This window comes from Varroa destructor, unplaced genomic scaffold (assembly GCF_002443255.2).
Source record: "Varroa destructor unplaced genomic scaffold, Vdes_3.0 BEIS01000004.1, whole genome shotgun sequence".
In the NCBI taxonomy this organism is placed as follows: Eukaryota; Metazoa; Arthropoda; class Arachnida; order Mesostigmata; family Varroidae; genus Varroa; species Varroa destructor.
In genome coordinates, this window is record NW_019211457.1 from 36,500,142 (window position 1) to 36,517,430 (window position 17,289).

General features: G+C 42.4%; 2 protein-coding genes across 11 annotated transcripts in view; one reads left to right on the forward strand and one right to left on the reverse strand.

Moving 5' to 3' along the window:
- The window catches only part of LOC147756140 (uncharacterized), a 44,172-nt gene that overhangs the window by 21,690 nt on the left and 5,193 nt on the right, over positions 1-17,289 (forward strand). For 2 of the 6 annotated variants that reach the window (XR_015327035.1, XR_015327038.1), the window contains exon 3: positions 4,338-9,453. The exons of 1 other annotated variant lie outside the window; for it this stretch is intronic. Coding sequence is in view for 1 of the 5 variants with exons in the window: in XM_086988033.1 (XP_086844159.1) it covers positions 11,872-11,994 (123 nt within the window). In the remaining 4 variants the exon portion in view is untranslated. Of the gene's footprint in view, positions 1-4,337; positions 9,454-11,871; positions 12,138-17,289 lie in introns of those variants that run through there. 3 more of the 6 variants (XR_015327041.1, XR_015327039.1, XM_086988033.1) reach the window with 3 other exon arrangements.
- LOC111248824 (uncharacterized) overlaps positions 1-17,289 on the reverse strand; it is a 145,405-nt gene that overhangs the window by 20,335 nt on the left and 107,781 nt on the right. The gene's annotated exons all lie outside the window — the stretch shown is intronic.

Consider the following 17,289-nt stretch of genomic DNA (forward strand, 5'->3'; position numbering starts at 1 on the left):
GATAAATGCGGAAGGGTTCAGACAAACCTGAGCGTTCTGAAATCAGCACTGGAAGGCGGTAACTGGGACAAAAGCTGAGCCAATTTGTTATGGAGGATCCTTTTCTAGGTCCATGCTAACCAATTGAGCTGAATTCTAAATTCTTATGATGTTCCAGTGAGACCTTGATTACATCATTGACTCCCAGCTGCTACATGACAAGTACCCTTTCACCACAGAACATGAAACATAGGGTCGATTGAAATATCACTAATGTACTTTTTCTTTTATTGGAGGGTGAGGCAAACTTTTAGACCTAGGAATAACAACCCCCAAACTCTCGACAATAATGCATTCGGTCTGCTTTGAGACAGGAAGTGGCTAATGAAGTACCCAGATAGATAAACAGCAGTATCCTAGTATGATTCCTGAAATCAATAGTAATATCTTTTATCATCTAATTTACCTACAAGGTAGTCTTCACGCTACTTGGCATCGACGGGATAGAACACGCTGCGACAATAATACACGGCTCAGAACCTTTTTTTGCACGTCTTGGAGCTGTAACGTTGGTTTTTTCGGTTCGTCTATGAGACTAGCAACCTAAAAGTGCCTTTTTAACAGATCGTGAACGCCAACCACGAATTCATTAGCACCATGACGCATCTTATTGATCGTTTGTGACGCCATCATATATATATACAATATGAGTAAAGCCAGCTTTCTTCAATGCGCCGTTAGGAAATGCTCTCTTTTCTGCAAATTCATAATAATTTCTTCATGCAGTGCAATTTGAACGTTTGCGTGACGTATGCAGTTTACGTTAAGGCAACGCTTTAATTATAGAAAGTACAGACGGAGAAGCGGCGAGGAAAATGAATCGCTCTAGGAGATGAGAATTAGGTTAGATTCCCATAAAAAAAAAAGGCCATAATCTGCGTTCTACGAAACTGGTAGGGTGGTAGACCTTACGTCTCATGTCGCATCTATAATACAACCAGGAAAGTAGTAAAAGATTGACGTCTGAGTTCTCGAATGTAAAGACTAGTCATTTTTGCTTCGCACTGCCTACCTGACACCGTCGCTAACTTACTGGCAAAAAAATTAAGGTAGCGCTTAGATGACACAAGTTAAACTCAAATCAGCTTCAAGCAACACTTAAAGGTCGACTAAGTAAGAGTAAACCAACTTCAATAACAAGGTCAATTGCCTGAGCCAGTAAATATCGCTTTGGCTCAGACCATTCGGCGTAGGTGGAAGTAACCCTCGGTGAAGACTGCGGTAAAGCACTTCACAACGAGCAAACAGCGGGAAGGGGAGAAAAGTGCGAGGGGTTCATGTACAACAAAGGCTTGTCTGACTGAAGAACACAAAGCGATCGTTCCTCATGGTTTCGCTTGCATTTCGATGGACACGCGCGCCTAATCGTCCTGATTTCTAGTTGTGATAAAGTAAGTACAGTTGGACCGCACTCACAATGGTCCATGGTCCGACGGATTATATTTAGGTCAATGTATCGAATCGCAGAATCAACCCAGACCCACGCGTTTATATACATTTTTCGTATAGTAACGGTATGCTCGTCTATGTGGTGAAGAACGTTACCCTTGTGCCAGTACTAGGCACTATCGGCGTCAGCCTGTTATATGAGACTATAGCATTTAACGTTCCGTTGATACGACAACGTCTATATGAGAGACTAGAATGTTGGGCGTAGCGTTGGTGCTTGGTCGTAGTTGACGTCCACAGTCGAAAAACAGAGAATCATTACATCATTAGCAGTAACAGAGTAAGTGAAGAACAATCGTAATTTTACACAACTTACGATGCGAATACTGTTCTAGGCATAAAATTGGAATGATGCAAATGTATACAAGTGTCCTCAAATAATGGCGTAAGGGCATCGCTAACGTTCGGTAGTAACACTCGTAGAACGCTGCATTGGCTTGTAGGCAAAATTAAATTTCACCTAGTCCACTACTATATATATATATTTCGTTGAAGACCGTTGAGCTGTTTTGGTTGCATTGCCGTCACGTGTTTTTACAGAGAAAACGAATTAGATCCTAACGGAAGTATAAATGCTTCTAGTAGGTACGTTAAGAGTATTGATATACGAAGATCTTTATCGGAAGAAGATAAAGCTACTCGTATACCGGATATCTTCGAATTCGAATTTTTCTTTTGATTTTGCAAACCTCTGTCTCATTCACACGGCCTTGTTCACACGTAGACCATGTGTTAAAATGTTTATTTCTGATATATGGATGTCTTGAACGTTAGTTGAGACGAAGCGTTATGAGATGTGCATCAACTCAGGTGATCTCCTAAAGCGCAAAATATGTTGGGATGTGTTTCGCGGCTTAGACTGGCCTTAATCTCTTGTAGTGAAGCTATCATCATGATGTGATAGGGTTTAGTCGTACTATAGTGCCATTCGGCACACGCCGACAAGAGCCAGGGGAGCCCGCGACTGCACAGCAGAAAAACACGCAAGAGCATGATGAAAGCTATAGCTCAGTCAAGACTTCTGCGTGTATGTGCACCGATGTTCTTCAGTACATGTTACGTAAAAATATTCGTTCAAATAAATGACCTAACGATTCTTGAAGTATGTAATGTTAATTTTGGACTTGTGTAGCACGTTGCCGGAATTGTCGAGACGGGTTTTTAGACAAGCCAAACAACAACTTCGATAGTAGATCTACTAAAATTCAACGATCTATGACAGAGTACCTATTCTCCTATTAGCAACAAATATTGTCCATAGAAAAGGAAAGGGTCCATTTTAGGGCAGGGCCTTTCCTAGAGTGACTGCATCATAAAATAACAATGCTGCAGCCAGAGATCAAAGAAACTTCAATCGACCTTGAATTTCTTTTATCAGAATGGAAACCCAGCTCGCAGTATAACCCAATTCAATTGTTTTGACATGATGTGACTTTCTTTCCCTGATAAAGTAAAACAATTTTGAAAAAAATCGATTGAAGTTAATCCTCGAAGTCGACTCCTCGACTAGCAAGCTGGATGCAGCAAAAATTGGGACACGTTCCTAGGATGAACATATTGGTTTTAGAGATACGCTTCCTTCGGCCGATTTTACCTACTTACCGAAGTGCTAACCAGCTATCTGTAGGGCCTGATGGAATCGTATTTTTTTTTCGGGAAGAGATATAGACTTGAAGACCAAAACAATTGCTAGACAAATCGTAACGGCTGTGATAGGTTGCAGACCTAATGCATATTGTTTACATTCAACTTTTTTTATGGTCTCACCTTCTTGCAATTGCAGCTATTGTATGTCCTGATTATTGAGCAGAAACAAGGACTGGGCGCCTAATTGTATGAAGGTAAAGAGACGCCTTCGTGGTCTGATCCATACATTTCATGTTATTAATTAGAACATTTATTACTATTACTATTAAAGTCTGCGCCAGTTGATTCTTTAACACTTCAAAATTAAACTGGAAAACCTTCTAACAATAGGACGCTCTTCAGTGCGCGTTAGTCGATTACATTATCTATTTTAGCCATTCTCATAAAGTAATACAAGTGAGATTTTATTTTCTCCAAGATTTCGGGAAGCGAGACCGAATTATAAAAATTTACATATAATAATTCAGCTTAAACATACGCTTCATCTTTTTATCCGCGCTACATCCACGTGATTCGGTTCTACAGGTTCTATCCAATATAAGTATCTGTAACTTGTAATATTAATTATAGTTGAGTGGTGCGATCGGTTAACGAGATCAACACCGCTATAAAAATCCATGAAACAGTTAAGTGCCATGTATTTATTTTAGTGTAGAAGACTTTACAGAATTCCCATAACTTAATTTTTGTAAGTGTATATTCAAAATAAGCGAGGTCATTCTCGTTGCAAAAGATCGGATCTTGCAGACAAGCAGAAGCGATATTGGGCCATCGCCAGAAGCTTTTACCCTGAAGGTCCTCGCATGATTCTTCACAGATTTACGCGCCCATATTTAGCACTATTTCGCTGTCCAGAAATCTAAAGGCCGGCGTCATATCGAATCCAGAACTAGCTCAAATATTATTAAAACAGTGCTCAAATGGGCAACAGGAGGATGTTGCTACTGCTGCTGTTGTTACATCACTGACAAGTCACTGAAGCTCGCTCTACTTTGAAGGACTGAGAACGCATACGGATGCCCACATAGGCCAGTTTTGCGTAGCTGTTAGTCCAGTTGGGTAAACGATATGGCAGTTTTAGAGAGGCAAATGCCCACATACTTTCCAGGCCCATGTCTGTTATTCTATTGGAAACGGGGTTCGTCGGCTCTAGCACTATAGATTGGTCCCAGCCTAACTATCACTTTGCTCGTCCTTTTCAGTTTAGCGCAGCGTTTACTGCTGACCGTTGCGTCTGGAGGGAGAGAACAGCGCTTGGCGAACACAGGTATAACACACCCTTTTTTATGCGAGCTAGTAGCAACGCCAGCGTCCAGTTGCATTCGATTACCTTTCCCGCCCCCGGGGTGGCGGAAGAATGCCAGAAAGTGTAAATTTCAAATGCCAATCAACTTCTCCATCCAGCAAGATACGGGAAACGGCCTACAGGGAAAAAGACAAAAGCTTTATGCGCCACTTGCGTATGGGTTGGCTAAAAGCAGCCAGTAGCAGTAGTAGTGTGATAGCATAAGAGGGTGCATAACGGATGGCTTGATTATCACGAACAAAAGACGGCCCAGCAGTTTCTGTGAGGTTGCCAATTTGTTCCGCAGTAAATAGTCTGGACCAACTGCTGTGAGCATATGGGCGTACCGGTAGACCCGGACGGTGAGTCTACGGTTTAGTAGAGAATCGAACTCGGGGGACACAAAATAGAAGAGACACTGTCGACCGGTGGCAAGTGTCAATACAGCTGTTGGAAGCCATGCTGCAGCTGCAGAGGTAAGCTGCCGGTGCCAAAAATAAACGTGTACATATGGTAGCCCGCTGTGCCACCCACCGCTTTTTGACAAATCGTCTTATGTATTACTTTCGCGCGTACTTTCCTGTTCTCTCTTGTATGGTATGTAGGGTACGACGGAATGTCCGTTCCAGATACTGCTCACAGAACTGAGCAGGTAAAATTTGCCTTATTTCAGTGTACTTTGAACTCACGCGTTGTTGAGGCATCGATAAAGCTACTAGAAAATTAGAAGTCACGACAAGATTTTGAATGAGGCAATGAATACGCCAATATTCCAGTGATGGACCAACGATCTCCGGCTAATTTGCGGTTTGCGACTTTTCGACAATCGTCTGTTGACGGTCATCAAATGCATGCGGATATTTAATAAAGTCCACTATCAGATAACACGTCTTTAATTTTCTTCAAGAGTAATTCTTAATTTTTTAAGTCTATTTAGAAATTTCAGAACGATATATTTTTAATTGTCCACCATGTCTGTTTCCAAATATTATTGCCCATCGTTCAGTATTATCGAGTAGTATATCACCTGTGTGCGTATGCCCTATTTATTGGCATAGATTGTACTGGTTTCAGGAAAAACAAAGATATTGGCAAAGAAAAATGCGTCATTATTATCATCATCATGTTCCTGCCAGCATTTCAGAGCTCTACCGTATGAATCACCCAAACGAGCCCCGAGCCCAGGCATGCAATCTCACAACTGATTATAGCCATATCGGGAAAAAAGTTCTCCCAAAAAATGACACCGTCCCCACATCTAGGCAGCTGAAATGTATCACTCGAAAATAGCATGCTTTTTTTTGCGATGTGAGTGTACCAGCTTCGTGTAATTGTCACCACCATATAGCCTATGTATGTATCAGTATCGCTTCCATCCTCTATCCCTGCGGCTCTGGCTCGCATCTCAAGCGTGTATTTCCCGAATCCCCTACGTTCCCACGTGATAGATTGCCCAGACCATTGACCATCGTATCTAAGCAAGATCCTCGCTCACGAAAAAAAAACAATATGGACCAGCAAATATGATGTGCCTCCGTTCTTTTCCGATCACAGTGCAAAAAGCCGCTGTGTCGGACCCTGTTGGGAAGACCATTTTCCGCTTATAAGCAATCTTAGCCTTGTGCCGTCGTTTTCTACGGCTACGACCTCTATATAACATTAGATAGGGTGATTTGGCTCTCTATGGTCGTGAGGAAGACCGTCGGATCCCACTACAGCATCGCTGCTAATATACCACTGCTGCTAGCGTTTTGAGGAGCAGGAGTAGCAGGAATAGAGGGTTCGAAAGGGCGTTAGAAAAACTTGCACATCGAGAAAGAGAGAGAGCGGGAAGGCGGACATTTTAGCTTTCCGTTGTAAAGAAAAGGGGAACTCCTACGCAAAGGGATCCCCTCTTCCCAAACGTTCTACAGCCCCGCGCCACATTAAACCACTGTCAGGCCACCATTGGGCTCTTTCTGTTCTTCGTTAGTTAGCCAGCGCCACGGTTGTCGGGAACAATGGAGCATAACAGTGCCGCCGACAGCTAGCTAGCGCCCAAAGGACGCCATTGCTACCACACTATTTCCGCGAGCAATAGCAGGATACTATCGTGGACCAGTAGCTAGCATCGTTTAACACGCCGGGAATTGGTCCAGTCTGAGTGGGTTGGCCCTGTTGGGCACACCATTTACAGACAACACATACAACTGCCCTAAGTGGTAGCAGTAGCTCCATCGCGAGTTACTGCTAATCCAATGGGAGTCACGGCCACGCATACATATAGATGCGCGGCGCCCAACAAAACTGAACAAACCTTAAAGAAGCACCCACCTCATTCTTTGGGGACTCTAGCCAGAGGGTAACGAGTGGCTTGAGTTGCCTCAGCAAGCTCACCCTAGTTTTGATGATTAAAGATAGAGGAATCCACTTCTGTTGTTTAAGAGAAAAGAAGACATGTAAAATAATATTTTCTGTTCTGCACCGCCCTGGTGACTACACCAGTATCATCTCAAGCTGCGGCGATTATACCATCTCTAAGGATACCGGCAGGAATCTCGGAAAACACGCCTCGCGCCTTACTGACAAGGCTGTAGTCATTCACTCTGCCCAGCAAACCAAAGGTTCTCTGTGTTGTCGGGGGCCCAGTTTGACCTATATAGAGATCATTCAAACGTAACAAGGAAAGCTTTCGAGGTATCGTACATACAAAAAGTGAGGGGTCATTTGCATGTGGGTCAGGCAGCTCGTACATTTCAAGGCGAAAGGAACAAGTAAGAAAGGAAGAGATGGATAGCTCATTATCAACAGCAGAAAGAAAAGAAGGGCCTTTCTTACTACGATTATCATAAATCGTCCACCACTGCTGAAGTTGTGCCAGCCCAACAAACTTAAATGGGAAAGGACTTCTTTAAATACAACCTTTTAAGCAGCAAGTATTTCCTGTAGCTATCGGTTGAAACGATTACGTAGGATTGCTAATGTAGAACGGGAAGGGGCTTGAATAGTTCTCTTTTGTGGACCTGGCATCTACTGTCATTGACATTAGGAAGTACTTAAAATTTAAATTACATTTTTATTGTGCAAAGACCGAAATGCAATTTCACGTCAATTGTTCCTTTGCACCCTATGAATGATGATACATGCATTTATCCTGGCATTCTAGGCGATTCTCGTATAGTATTATTTATGATCCAGAATTCGGTATCGGACCTACATCATCTCAGAGCGACTCGTAACCTTAAAAGCGTGTGGTTTGTGGCACCACCCTCAATTCAGGATGTACTTCATCCAGGAATACAGGAAGTACCCACGGCTTCACTGGCAATGAAATAAAATACGTTTCAGGCAACATTGCTAATTACGGGAGCAATACATTTTTACTAATCCAACCCGTATCACGCTTCGTACATTTTGCCTAAGTCTTCTTTCTTTGTTTCACTCTTATTCTGTCTACCCTACGTTTGTTAAGGAGACAAACCACGTTTTTGCTGCAAAACTGTACAAAGACATCTCCATTCAAGTGATTATTGACGTTTTAATTGACCTGGAAGTTGCCGCCAAATTAAATTACGCGGTCAATGTCAGCGGCCTCAAATCAGCGCTCTATTAAGCCGTTTTGAATGATTTATTATAATGCTTAACCGTATTACATGACGTTTTAATATTAAAATAGAAACTGTTATCATTATGAGTGTTTGTGGTATCAATCAAAATCTCTGGAACTGCAAAGGTTACAGATGAGAAGTGCCGACTAAAGGTCTGCAAACACACGCACACCCCGATCTATGGGTGCCATCCAATATGTCGTCAGGTTGCTTTGTCCTAAACTACCACCACGCTTTCGCTGACCAACTGACCACTACCTTCGCGACCGTCCCACAGCGGGGACAACCAATTGGTTATATTGCTTGCATTGTAGTTGCACCAAGATAGGAGCTGTAGTCGTACCAAGAGGACAGCTGGCATGGCAGGTTTACACGAAGCTTGTAGCAGATTGCAGAGGGAGCGTGGCGCACAAAATTGAGGATTGCTGCTGCTGTTCACAGTTATGGCAACAGCGGCCGGATGGGGCAGGTGACTAGACAAAGGGAAAGTTCTTGTTGAGGAAAAAAAACAAGCCCAAAGGGACGAACAGGAAAAGCTGCGGGCAAAATCTCACTTCTGTTGCTGTTTCCGGCATTAGTCCCACTGCCATGCTACCGAGTCGCCAGGCTTCAACGCTAGCCAAGAGATCGCCTGCCCGCTCACGACATGTGGAAGTGGCCGCGGAAGTGGGGGGCAGTGGTGGCTCTTGGCTAGACCTTTGAGCGAAACAACTCCTTGTGGTGTAAAAGGACAGGAGACGATTCCCTACGATTGAGGGGCAGCGTAAAAGGAAACAGAGACATAAAACCAGACGTGGGCTTATGGTTGGACCGGTCAACGGACGGAAGCAAACGGGACGTCAGCGTATCGAGAAAGCGGGAGCGCTAGCTGGGCAAGTGGAGCGAAGGCAATCTGATTGAAGATCCCGTTCGGTATTTGCAGACGACATATCACTCCCTCAATTCCAAAGTGACCTCTCCCTTTTTATCGTTTCTTCTCCTATTTCCCAACCCAGCCTCTTCCGCAGACAACCCTGTTCATCGAATCGGAACAGTGGTCCGTGTTCTATAATGGAATTTAGGCCTCAGCTTGTGGTCCAGGATCGACCGGTAATATAGAAGGACTCCCCTTCAGGCAGTTAGACGATAGCAACTAACATAAGGTTGGCTACAAGCATATCTAAGCGAAACAACGTCGATGCTTCGTGAGCTGTGGTTGCAGTAATCTTACATCAAGTATGAGGACACCTCGACGAGCCCCACGCTACAGCAGGCGCATCTCGAGAGAGCATCGTTCATTCAGTCATTACTCGTCTATATAATTGTTCGATAAATTCATAGAGATACATGCCTGTATTCAAAACGCATTGGCGCATCGTCGAATTTCTAAAGCCCAATTTATATTTAGTCTGAACAATTGTTTAGTCCTAATCAGGGTTAAATTAAACTTACAAATGTAATGCTTGATCTAATTGTTTTTATTTAGTAGCTATTTTTTCCTCTTTTAGAAAGTGACTGTCAAGTAAAGTAGAAGTTTGAGTCACTTGTTATTTGATGAGGAAGCAAAGCCTGTGTATGGCTTGTACGTTGTGATTTCCCCTTAAATATTATTTACCTCGGTCTAACGTGAGCAGAGCATTTTACAACTTTTGTGCGTTGTATTTTCATGCATTTGTACTAGGGCAGCGCGTTTATAGATGGTAATACCAGCAAACGTTTCGTGTGTCAGTTGGAAGAGCCTACCTTTCCTAGTAGCATTCTAATTACCAAACGCCGCTCGTTCCTACGGCTTTTGCGGACCAACGGTTGTCAACGCGTTTGTCAATTATACAACCTTAATATACAACTGCAGTTCAGCGATCGATTCCAAACTTCCGCGGTGAATCCGTACCATGCTAGATTATGTTCTCAGCGATTCAAAAGTAACGATTAGGTGTCCGACGTGAAATTTCCGGCCGAACGCTTTCTTCGATGGGTTCTGAAACATATCGTGTATATATACGAAGCTACAGAGATACTGCTCACTTCACGCGACAAAAATGAGTGCCATACACAAACTATAATTGCGCTTCAAAACTACTGACACTTTTAGAATATTGATAACATTTAAAGAGATAGACCAAACGTGTTCCACCTCAACATAAATAGCCTCCCTTATCAATTGATCGAGACTTTAATAAATTTACTTAGAGGAGGTAAGAAAAGCCATAGCGATTTGCAACTGGACCAAAAAGAAGCTCAATAAAAAGGAAACATCAGGTCAGGTGAATGTAAGCTGCTAATAAAATTATATGCATTCATCATGATTTATATATTGTTTTTGAAACTATCCCTACAAGCATTGTTGGCGGTGAATATTCGGCAGATTGCGTGTACGAGTCTGTGCCGACAACGGATCGGTGCTTGGGGGCAATACCAAAGATCATAGGTCTTGAACATGCCCGAAGCACACAGGTACCCATCTATCCCATACTTATCATTATCTCAATGATATCATTTTCGGTTGTTTGCTCCGAACGCAAACGTTAAGAATGGCACCCATAAAGCCCTCCTTTGATTGATTGGTTGAGCCTTACGTAATGGTTTTGAGGAACATCCACACACAATTGCACATACATATGTGCACAATTACACATACATGTATGTATACACAAATGAATACATTATTGCTACTAACGCCTGAGACTAGCAGATGTGACACAAGATGTTCCATTTGACTGATCACTTCTCAGTCTTTCGAAAATGATGAAGGCAAGAAGCGATTGTGCACGCATGAAGCAGCGCACCGAACTTCATCTGCGGTGATTGCACTCTTCTTCATCGAAGGAACACTTTAGATTTCAACCAAATGGTAGTGTTCTACACGATACGTCGAAGTTAAAGAGGGAGCGCGATACACGATTGGTGTCGTCAAAGCACCTATTTTACGTCTGATACTAGCAACAACCGGGAGCTGCAATACCGCTGTTGGTTACACTAATCATATAGGAGACATAGACGCCATCCGGATGAGTTGCATGGGTCCGAGTGAAGGCCACGCAGCTCTGATGAATACACTATGACCATGTGGGAAACAAATTGCCTATATTGTCCAAGGTCATATCATAGGTAGAGAATTAAAGCAGATATTGTGGCCTAGCTATCATTGTAATAACTCGATTCCGCTTCTTCTGGTTTCTTTAGAGGTTGATCAAACGTATGATCCTATCATCGCGTTGCGAACCGTAAAAAATTATGCTTAATTAAAATACACAATAAACGCTTTCGGTTCTTGTTAGATCACGATGTCTCTAATCAAAGGGATATTCTATTGAATAACTCACATTGACGGTTACGGCGTAAAGCTTCAAGAGCTAAAGATTATACAAGATGTATTAACAACAGTTTGTCACTACCTTTCCCCAAAACTGAAATAACCAATTTCGAGTACCCATACCCACCCCGTTGGAGTGTCGAAACCAAGGCATCGATAACCTGATTCAAGTTACCCATTCTATATTGGTTTACAAGTTTTTCTCCTGCCATCGCAGGGTAGGGTGCTTGTTTTTTGTTGTTGATACATTAGTTCGGATTCTGTTAGCTTTTCTGTTTCGTTGCTGTTTATCTTTAATGGCGACATTAAAAATCACGTCTTATTATCAAAGCCAGCTTTGGTAACTTGTAGATTAGTTGACAAATATAGTCAGGTTGTGAAAAGGAATATTAAATACGTTTTGACGTTATATGTTGCTTGTCATTCCCGCTGTTTAATCAAGAGTGCTGTTCCGGCCGGGATAACTGACAGCCCTAAGCGAAAGGATAGTATTATGCAGTAAGCTCTGAAAATAAATAGCTATTCAAGTTTCATTATTTGCTAATCCGGAACGACTTTATAACTTCTTCCAGACTTTGCGGATTTCCATTGTGGGCTGGCTTCAGGTTCCAGTCTACCTTTGTTCCTGCAACTATACGACTGTTCCTACGTGCTACACCTGTGGCGAACGAACTATATATAGTAACTCCACTTAGGTTGAAGTCGAACGATATTTACCGTTAGCAAAGCCTGTGGCAGCGTCTGTGTCAACCATAACGCTAATTATGTTACTCGCTCTGCCATACAGTGTATACATAGAAGCAAACCGACCTCGTACTACCGTTGGCTATATACAGAATAAAAACACTCTTACCGAACAATGCGTGATTCCTAATAATAATGTATGCAATAACCAGTGCAATCGAGTGTCATTCAGGCGAATTATTACTTATCGCGCCTGCGTAGCGCATTCTACAGAAAGCAGGCTTGAACAGTGGCGAAACTAGATTTACCGTACAATACACCTATGCTCGATTAAGAGCTTATTGTCCATTTATATGCAGCTGTTGTTACCCCCCCCCCCCTGCTTGGTCCCATAACCACCCCCCGCATACACTAACACGAACATACAAGAAAGTCCGTTCGTATCCGGACCCAAACTATTCGATCCTTAGCACTTTTGTCGATCGCCATCACACTATGGGACTGTGCTATCAGGCGACCACATAGCCAAGAAATCCGCTAGGAGCAATGGTTCTCCTCGATGTCTCGTTTCCTCCCGTTCCTTTGCCCACTCATTCCCGAATTCAGCACTCTGCTTTTGCTGGACGCTGCGAAGTTATTTTAGTCTAGCAGCAGTAGAGCCCGTAGCAGTAGAACAGGCGGTGTCACAAGCTTATAATATATTTTTACAGTGTAGCAACACACCGCTGTCATCTACGACTTCTGCGCTCGCCCGTATTTGGGCTGCGCAATGTTCGTGCGCGCGTCTTCCAGGGTATGTTGAACGAACGCCGGTACAACACAGGGAGAGTGTGGAGACGGGACCGAGGCTTCCGGAAGCGACAAATGGAACACTTCCGCTGTCGATTTCATAATAATTTGGTGGTTCCTTGTGCAGCAGTCTTCGTTCGGTAAGCGGTCGATAGAGTTTACACCGGCTGCTGTTCAGTAACAGCAGACAGAAAAGGAAAAAGAAAAAATTAGAGGGGGCGGCGCGGGGAGAGGCCCGCAGTTCTATTGGAGCTGCGGTAATTTAATAGGAGAGGTTCGTCTGTTAGCTTGTGCCTACCAATATACAGTACGACTACTATAGGTGAACGCAATACCAGGTGGTGCGGCCAGATTTACCATGCTTTTTTATTGCTGCAGTGTTTCCAGTCACCCGATTTTAGCTGCAGTGGTCGCAGTTCCATCCGCCCAGTATATGCATCTACTTGAACCATATAATAGTTACGTCGTATAGCCTACAAACTAGACGTTTTTTACCCATGAAACTGCGGGACATGTGAGAGGACAATCGAAAACCGAAAAAGAAAAATCTTTCATGTCAAGGTGCACAGCTGTGATACGTAGCGATCCCTCCGCGTTCACGCTTTGAAAGACGGGCATTTACCGCTGCCAAGAGAACGAGAAGACAAAGAAGAACAACAACAAAAAAAACAAAACGGTCCCACTAGCCTCCCCGTTCTACTCCTACGGTGTTTTGTAGCTCGTCGTGCTATACCAACCATAAAAGATCGTGAGCATTTGTTAGAAAAGAACCACTATAAAGGTTGCAGCGCACAGAAATGGAGTGAGTAAATTGGACGAGGACCGAGTATGCCGCGGAGCAGTACAGCAAGGGACTCAGTTGGAACCACAAGGACAACGGCAACACTTCGATAAGCTCATGTGAGTAGGAGAAGCATAGGGAGGGAGGTAAAAAGGCGGGAGAAACCAGAATCGAGTCAGGCACATGAGCTATTTTTTTTTCTTTCTCTGCGATTTGCGTTTCTCCAATTTTGACCAATGGCCACCATACGCTCCTGGTTGCATCATTTCGAATTGCTAGAGAATCGCTCCTGATAACTATTGATCATGGTAACCCCTACCAACGCAAACATTGACTTTTTAATAGTCCATTTGTTGTCAGTTTTCAAAACATTGTCTGGCGTACCGTCCTACAGGTGAAAGAGCAATAATGATATAATGAATAGTATTTGAGCAGACTATGTCGGATGTTCTGCTCATACCGACTGTGAACATTCATATGTCTGTTCTCCTATACTGGCAAGTATAAACACATATAAATTACCTGCGATGTTCTCGTCGAAGGCGTTCAAAATTCCTGAACAAAAATTGCTTTACGAACCTAATTTTAAGAGTTATGCTCAATAATAGTTAACTATAAGTCTCCTCTGAAATTGAGATAGTCCTTTTAGATAGCGATGCTGGGCCAAAATTAGTACAAGGTATTCATTTATAATAATAGTATTACTGCAAGAGAAAACGTTGGGTAAAGCTTCGCTCTGCTGTAGCAAAGACCCAGAACTGGGGCCTCGTATCCGTTAACGGGATTTACACATTAATCTCCTAAAAGGAAACACGTCACAACTAAAGTATGATTCATACACCCAATACCTCACTGTTCTAACAGACTAATAAGGGGTAAACCTCAACGTTGTTCGTGACTGCCTAAATAAAGTGCACACGGTAAACTCGTGGGCCAGAGCCGCTTTGAACTAATGATTCGAGCGGGGTCGATGCCGAACTACGAACAATGAGCTCATCCTTAAAGCACTCAACGATAACTGAAGAAAAATGGTCTTCTTAAAAAAAAAAAAAAAAAAAAAGCTTCTTCTAAAAAATCCGTACGAAACTGTACTGAGCCTTTGTTCTCGCCCGGCAGCGTTGTTGGATACCGAGCTACCTGTCGATTTTTGGTTTGATTGAATGCGATAAAGCAAATGTGACAGGATTGCTGCGGTATTTTTCCCACTTACAATTATATTAAAATTCAAACGATCTTAAGCGTGTAATTCTTATAAGACATGTGACACATAAATTACAATTACTGGCGGAGCTTAATAGATGTTTGCTGCGGCTCTGGGGAGTCCAATATATATTGAAATACATATTCGAGCCTTGGCGCAGTAGTTCTTATGAAGCATACAGAATAAAAATGACCTACTAATAGATGGTTAGGTGCTATATATTAGGTTATTATATTCGAATAAAAAAACGGAAACAAAAAAGAGTGATATTGTTGTTTTTGCTTAACTTTTTGTCTATTTTTGTAGAAAGTAGTTCCGATACCATAAAAATCGTATGCTGTTCTCTGGTGAATTTTCGTATGAAAAATATTGTATTTTGCGCCTTAACTATATCGTCTACAGCTCGGCCAAAAGCATCGTTAGAGCTACCTTTAGGCCTCAAGTCCTCCTGATGAAGAATGCTCTACTCAGTTATACTCAATAGTACAATCTCTAACCGGAACAGGTTAAAGTCATCCGAAAAGGTCTATGAAATCAAAATCATGGCTAGCCAGCATTGGTTTTGATCTCAGAAATTGATTAAAAATAGTACAGCTGCTGTTAACAATCTTTCTCATGTGTTCGTTTATATAAGGCGATTATGTGTGTCACATTTTTACATAAACCAAAATGCCCGCCAATTGATCTTCGACGTAATATATTATGGGTACAGCGAAGAAGTTTTCACTGCCTTTCTTTTCAGCTGCCCCAGCGAAAGGCCAATAGCGACAAGAGCGCACATTCGACCTATCAGTCAACGAATTAGAAAATCACTTAAAATTTTCAGGCTTTCCCGTTGGATGCAAGTAATTTTCCATTAGTGTGGCATCTAATACACCCTGCGCCCGGGTCATAGTGGGAGCGTTAATCAAAAGATCATATTTAATTATCGATTTCATCGCGTCGTTGTCTAGGAAGGGCGCTCTCAAGTAAAGAAACATCTTTCGACTGAGATCTCCTGTACTAAATCCTTCAACTAAAGTTGTAAATCTTGTAGATCCACACAACTAGAGAAACTGATTCATAAAATCTACCTAGGTACACACTCAAGAACCGCACGAATTTTTGAAACAGTATAGGCCACAGCATCTGCGAGGTGAAACATTAGAACGAAAGGCGTATAAATATGTTAGCGATGAAGCTCTGTTCTGAATGTCGACGGGACTTTTTGCCATATAAGCTGAGCCTCTTTTGATCTGATTTTATTGACGAAAGATTCGATTGTAGCAATAATGGCCCTTTAGCTATCGTTGCTTTCCCTCGAGTAGCGGCAAAATTTCAAGAGGCAAACATCTATTTACAAAAACCTTTTGCATTACAACTAGACTTCAAATGAATTCGACGACGAAGTACATGCATACAGTTAATACTTACTAATATGTACATATCACTTATACATGCAGCTGTCTAGAGCGTCCACCTTCGTTTTACGCCTGCTACTGCTTAGTTGATGCCTGATACGTGCATCTCTGCTTCATAACAGAGCATTCGAAGTTCGATGTTTCGAATTTTCATCGAGCTTAACTTAAAAGCACAAGAGCGCATTTATTAAACTTCAAAATGAACGGCTCAAGATTCATTGTGGGCTCTAGTATAATTGCAGGACTATTTGCTTTGTGTTTTAGGAGCACAGTGTCTCTTAAATAGAAAGCGACAAACTTCATATCCATTAAAATATTAAAGCTGCGCTTCATTCACGAAATGATCTGATAAGAGGAACTGTATAATGGGGTCTTTCACACACTTACAGGATTCGGTGCTGATATACATGTACATTGTACAACGCGAAGACCAAGCCTAAGTGTTTGCGCCAGCTATCCACTTGCCTCGTCGTAAAGACAAAACTGGCTACCAGCTCGTAGCGGCCAATGGCCTTCGTTAAAACCCTCAAATCGCCGCTATTATCTTTTTTAGTGTTTATTAACATAAAGTAACAAAATATGGGCATTGTAAACAACGTCAGCTACCGTTTCTTGTTGCTAAATATCATCCGTGATAAACCCTGGACATCGTGCACAATTGCGTTACCGAACTGGTTAGAAAATCAGTCGGGTTATGGGTGCTTAATTAGACTTGGCTTTTTATGTCAGTCTTTGTTTGTAGTGATATAATCATATTTGCTGTGGGTTTTACCTTCACCTAAGTAAATTAGTCAAAACGTGTCAATCTGCTTGTAATCTCTATGTTATAAGTTTTGCGTCTGGTGTCACCGTAAAGCATTCCATCAGACGGCTGGCTTCCGGTACGAAACGAATAGTCTGTCTGCTTCTGTCCGGATTCGATAACGTGTCCCTAAGATTAGCAGACAAATATGTTACTCTGCTTGTAACCTACCAGAACGTCTTCATTTTGCGGTAAAGTTTCATGCGATGCATCATAGCCTATTTCTTCGGTCGTGTAAGTGTATCTACAGGCATGGATCCTCTCCATTGAACGGATGACGTAAACAGACGTACAATTAGAGACGTTTACAGCAGAAAAATACAAAACTGCGGA